Here is a 5,960-nt window from a genome sequence, read left to right on the forward strand (position 1 = left end):
GTGCGTGGCCTGTTTGGCTTTGTAGTGCGGAGCAGAGTGGACCCATGTTTGATGTATGAAGAGGGGCGCGGGTATGTCAGAGATTCTTTGCGCGTCTTAGAAATTCCAAGTGCAATTAAAACTGGCCCGAAAACACACACAACTGAGAATGTTATCCAGCCTGTGACAGCAGAGCATCTGGTTTGAAAATAATCATTTATGTTGCCGTAAGTGCTATTTTGAACCTTTGCTGCTTTGTAAACATTACACTCTGAGGGATCAGAGAAAAGTATAAGCCTGAATATGGCCATTCATTTGTAATGAAAGCTCCAAACAGGAACTTCTCTCAGCACCAGGTCGCAACAAATGATACAATAACAGCATTGTATCTACTCTGGCATTTGACTCAATAGAACTCACATGTTTTATTAAGATAAGGTCACATACTGGAAAGATTGAACTGTTTTTCTGTGTCATGTTTTTTATTCAATGGCAACACTTTGCAAAGATCAAAAGCATTATGTGCAAACTCTAATTTTGCTTAACCATTTCTATGCTTAAAGTATAATATCATAGTTGTTGTTTATGGCACAGTCAACAAATCCTCAATAAATCCTCATTCTTCTTGTCAATAAATCCTCATTCTTACCATACAGTCTTCAGTCATTGTGATCTAATGCTAGTGTTACTGTTATTACTGATGGATGGGTGACAGTTTGCTCTCCCAGGTGCTGAAAATGAGGATTAGGCTGATCCGGGGTCACATGTGTGATAACGACCTGCGTCTGCGTGATGGCCCTCTTTAAATATGATTTCATATTGGAAGTTGGGCCCCAAAATGACGTGCATGTCTAATAACCTTGCTCCACCCCTGTTATTAACAGATTCATTAGGCTAGAGGCGTCTATAGTTGGTACTAATTGGAAATATCTAAAAATGAATTGGATCAAAACATCAAAACAGTGCCATTTGAATAAAGGCAGTGTTTTTTCTGCCAGCCTAATTGACCCCGGGTCTTTCAGGAGCTCTCCTTTTCTGACTGTCAGTGCAGTGAGCTCAGAGTCGACCGCAGGGCTTTCGGGGGTGTGCCTACGTTCACCGTCTCTATATATTCACATGCTGTGTCCAGTGGCTTTAAGTGAATTACAGAGAAGCACGCACTAACTTTCTCCCCGCTGTCAGGAGCTACTCTCGTGCGCCACCATGCCGTACTGCTTTTGCGCGCTGCTCGTGATTTCCTTCCTCGCATCCTTCCCGCGGAGGTCAAGTGCGGCGGCTCCGGTGATACGGTGCGAGCCGTGCGATGCCGTGGCTCGGCTCCTCTGCAAACCTCTGCCCAAGGACTGCACTGAGAGGGTGCGGGAGCCGGGCTGCGGCTGCTGCATGACCTGCGCACTGAGCTTCGGGCAGCCGTGCGGAGTGTACTCGGGCAAATGCGGCACGGGACTGAGCTGCCAGGCGCAGCCCGGAGAGACCAAACCTCTGCAGGCTCTGCTGGAAGGACGCGGCGTGTGCGCCAACGCCACCGGCAGACGCCTCGCCATCAGACCCTCTGCTCCAGTCAACGAGCTGCCAGGTACAGGCTCTGCATGTGCACTTTAGAGGGGCAGGTGCCTGTCCTGACAGGAGTGCCTGTCCTGATAGGGGTGCCTGTCCTGACAGGAGTGCCTGTCCTGACAGGGGTGCCTGTCCTGACAGTGTGAGAAAGAGACATGTAGGATTGTGTCATAGCAGCAAGCGGGCCAACAGTACTTTTATATATTTTTCAATGTTTTATTCATCATCATCATTCAACTGATTGAAAAGGATCAGAGGAGAATGGTGGACTGATTATATAGTACATAAATATAGAAATGTAATATTACTGTAGATTATAATATCAAAAGTGACAAAAGGTCTTATGTCATATTTTGTGTGGCGAAAATATTATATAATAATGTCTAGATGTGTGTTTGATATTGGTTTTCTGTTTCAATCTTTTACTAAAGAGTGCTTGATTAAATGACAGCACTGTACTCTATAGTAACTGGATTCTAATGTGCTGATAAAATAACAGTGTGAATAAAATGAATAAACAGTTATTGTTTGACAGAACCCGTCGAGACTCAAGAAGAAGACAGGAATACCACAGGCTTAGGCCTCCAAACCACATACAGCACCCACAGACCCCTGGCACCCATGGGACCTCAGCTTCACCCTTTCTTCTCCTCTGCCAAGTCTGAGATGTTACGACAGGAGCAGCACAAGCGAATGCAGAGCTTCAAATTAGAGGGGGTGCAGGGGCCACTCATCACAGACCAGCAGAACTTCTCTCTGGAGAGCAAACAGCAGCCTGAGTATGTAAGTGAACCACCAGCAGCTCTGCTCTTCTCTGTGTTTTGGTCCTGCTGCTTCCTGCGGGTGCTGAGATGTTTGGGGCAGTAGTGCTGGCACTTGGCACAGGCCTCGCTGAGCATTAGTTTGGCATTACGGCGTGTGGGTGCCATGGCCCTGCGGCTGACCCGGTCAGGCGCTTGTTTGGCCACAAGGCGTCCACATGCCGGCCGTACCTAGAGCCAGCAATGATGGATTGGCCCATGTGAGTGCATATTGGGAAGCCCTGTTGCTATTTTGCAGCCGTCTTTGTCCAAAGGAGTGAGCACACACGAGTGACTGTGGCTTTGATTAGTGACTGGAGAACTGGGCCTTAAGGATCAGGCTGTTGGCTTTTTCTTTGAGCTTCTTTTCAGTTTGCTTTGTGTCAAGTGTAAGACTCTTAAGCAGCTTTCGCAAAACTGTTAAGCCCCCAGAAGTGAGTCAGAGGAATTTATTTTCATCTTTCCTCTTTCATGTGGCAGATACCATTGTTTTAGTGTTCAGAATGAGCTGCAGCGGGAGTCAGCTTTGTTAATATCCACTTTTAGAGACGGCAGTTTGGCCTCGTCATGGCTAAATGAGCACCGCGAGCCGACCGCATGCTGTCAAGTCTGTAAACGAGATGTGTTAAGTAAACGCTACTAATGACCCTGAGCGTGTCTGCTTTCTCTCATTGTAGGGTCCCTGTCGCAGGGAGATCGAGAGCATTCTCAGCAGCCTCAAGATTACAGACAATCTCAACCCCAGAGGTTTCCGCATACCAAACTGTGACAAGAAGGGCTTCTATAAGAAAAAGCAGGTAAAACACTGATTCACACTGGACTCTTGGGGACACGTTTGGGGAGTGAGCCTATGTATGTTCAGAAGCTAATTTGAAAAAACAAATTGAACAACTTTATTTTTACACTTGTCATTCAAAACTATTGCTACTACTTTTATGTGGGCTTCAATGTTATTATTTCACAGTTTTAATTCTATGTGCACCTTTTTTGAGAAAAACATGAGGTAATTTGACGTTTTTGATTTCTTGGTTCAGTTTCTCACATATATGAACAGGTGACACACAGAATACAAAAGAAATAATAAAGATTTATAACGCAAAGTTAAGTAATTAAAAAAAAAGTTTTTAATAACACAGTAATAACATGGTAATAGGTGCGCAACTTTGACAAACATGAATATCTCAGTATTTTTTAAACGATACTCAGACAATATTTTCACAATCAGGAATGTGCAAAAATGTGCAAGTTCAAGTATGGCACAAGACATAAATAGACCATATAATTAACCACAAAGTGCAGAAACATCAGTTCATTTGGGAAATTGTTCCAGACATTTGAGGTCATTAGTGTAAATTAGAGACAAAATACTCAATATTCTACTTTTGGAAACGCCCAACACAACAATAGTCATATTATTAATGTATTTTATATACATCTTCCACCTTTAGTATATATATAAATAGCATGGAATTTGGAAATAGCAGTTATCAACCAACACAAGTAACTAAAACTGTGAACATTGTAATTAAAGTAATTACATGGAAATAATCACTCTGCCTGATTTCATGGTAGTATGATTAATCCTACCATGGCAATCATCCCTCATTACCCCATCTAACATTATTTTTCCATCGCATTACTGTTCTCATCTTGTGCTGTGACGTAAAAAAATACCTCAACATTTTCAAATATTTCAATCATTCATCACCATTGAGCGTCAAGGCCTGACCCGAGCGCCACAGTATTTCTGAATGCAGTGAAGGCTACATCTGCGCGTCCCTCTTTTCCAGTGTTACTCGAGTGTATCCCGGAGCTTCCCCAATTACACAGTTGTGCTTGTCCTCGTGTGCTCACCGCTCCTTATTAGAGCCTCATCACTGCGCCACTACACCAGTGAGGTCGACTCGTAGCCGCTACCCTGGAGACAGCGACCGCAGTGGCCCAAAACCCCAGTGATGCTCATGGCTGCAACGCTTGGCCGGTTAACGGGAACCCTCCCAGGGAGACAGACGTCAAGGTGGCCGCGGCACCCAATGCGCTCGCCCCATAATTGCCGGACTTGGAGCGGCCCGCGCCCAGAAACAGAGCAGGCAGTCGTCCCCGCGCTTACATGGTTCACCCACGATCGGTTTGTAATAAATGAGTGGTTCTCCAGCAGCGTTCATATGGAGGCGTTTAAGAGACTCCCGCGCCACTGCATCGCTAAAGGCAGCTTTTTTTGCACAGCCTCCTGCTTAAGTGAAGTGTTCTCCTTGACCTGCAATCATCCCATAACCAGGTTCATTGTCTTTGTTTGTTCAGAACGGGCCCAGTGTTCTTTGTGGAGCCCTGGGGCAGTAAAAGAGTAGACATTTCATTTTTGGTCAGTCTAACTTGGACTTTTGTCTGATGGATATAATGAAAAGAAACATTCCTTGTTAATAAGTGAAAATATATGGACCGCAAAGCCTGGTTTTATGCACAGATTGTACTTTAATGGATTTTTCCTACAGGACAATTTGTACTTGTATTTTTATTTGCTTAAAGTTACAACCGCAGTCAATTACAAAAGGTACATCGAACCACAACATGAAACCAAGTCTGCACATATACGGTAATGGGAGGTCTCAGGACTGCAATGGCGGCGCTGATAAATTTGACCAACTTCTAGAGTGATTAGCCTCTGACTCCAATGCACAGCAGTCTTAGCTCAAATTGAATGGCTGCATGTTTTACTAGAGTGGAGGTTGACCTTTAGTAAAATTGGCAGTAAAATAACAGCCCTTGGGTAGCTCCACAGACTCTGTAAGTCATTTGTAGTACCCATAATTTGGAGCTGTGGGGTATAATCAGTAACAGATGATTCGTACTGGCCACCAGCTTCTGAAAATAGAATCTGGGTTCTGAGTTGTTCACAAACGGCACTAAGCAAATATTTTAGCAGCTTTCTGTTTACCTTAAAGGGCTCTATATGTGTGAGCAACACGTGGTACGCCGTAAAAGCAGCTCCAAATACCACAGCATGCTGCATAGTCAGGAGTCAGCACAATCTCACCATTAATGCCTCTTAACTGTCGCTCTGCTCCATTGAGTTTTGTAGCTGATTTGGCTAAGCTGTTTTAACCCTCGCCCCCCTGTGTCTTTCTTCTCTTGTGCTTGCAGTGCCGCCCGTCCAAAGGCAGAAAGCGTGGCTTGTGTTGGGCCGTGGATAAATACGGGCAGCCTTTGCCAGGAGACGCTCAGTATTACAACTCCGAGAGCCAGTAGGAGCGGAGCAGGAGCGAGGGAGGGGAGTGTCAGCAGGATGAACTGTAAACAAATGGAGACGCTGAGGATATTGGAGAGAGGTTAAGAGATGGCTCCAGTCGATATATGGATGTTTGCTCTTTGGACCAGTCACCTGAGGACCTTGTCTCTGAGACTGAGTGAAGGAGCTGAGGGAAAGTCTCCCATTGCAGATACTCTCTGCAAGTCTCTGCAAGGACTGAACTTTTCAAATAAGCTATTTGTGTTTTAAGTCAGGCAAAGAGGACATTGTTTTTTAATGATTGAGCAATGATTATCATTATTGACGATATGAATACGCACAAGCATGTGTACAGTGTGTGATGTGTAGTCACACGCTGTATACTTGTGATCGAGAAT

General features: G+C 44.7%; 1 protein-coding gene across 2 annotated transcripts in view; it reads left to right on the forward strand.

Annotated features, from left to right (window-relative positions):
- Window positions 1-1,169: 1,169 nt before the first annotated feature.
- Window positions 1,170-5,960, forward strand: part of LOC140356545 (insulin-like growth factor-binding protein 3) — a 5,081-nt gene continuing 290 nt past the window's right edge. The window contains exons 1-4 of one of the 2 annotated variants that reach the window (XM_072441570.1): window positions 1,170-1,555; window positions 2,072-2,319; window positions 3,014-3,133; window positions 5,478-5,960. The exon at window positions 5,478-5,960 is cut by the window's right edge and continues 290 nt beyond it. In XM_072441570.1, coding sequence (XP_072297671.1) covers window positions 1,183-1,555; window positions 2,072-2,319; window positions 3,014-3,133; window positions 5,478-5,582 — 846 coding nt within the window. In that variant the 5' untranslated portion in view covers window positions 1,170-1,182 and the 3' untranslated portion in view covers window positions 5,583-5,960. The remainder of the gene's footprint in view (window positions 1,556-2,071; window positions 2,320-3,013; window positions 3,134-5,477) is intronic. The other variant, XM_072441569.1, reaches the window with a different exon arrangement.

Source organism: Eucyclogobius newberryi, unplaced genomic scaffold (genome assembly GCF_026437365.1).
Source record: "Eucyclogobius newberryi isolate DKJ021-1_F unplaced genomic scaffold, fEucNew1.0.hap1 SCAF_12, whole genome shotgun sequence".
In the NCBI taxonomy this organism is placed as follows: domain Eukaryota; kingdom Metazoa; phylum Chordata; class Actinopteri; order Gobiiformes; family Gobiidae; genus Eucyclogobius; species Eucyclogobius newberryi.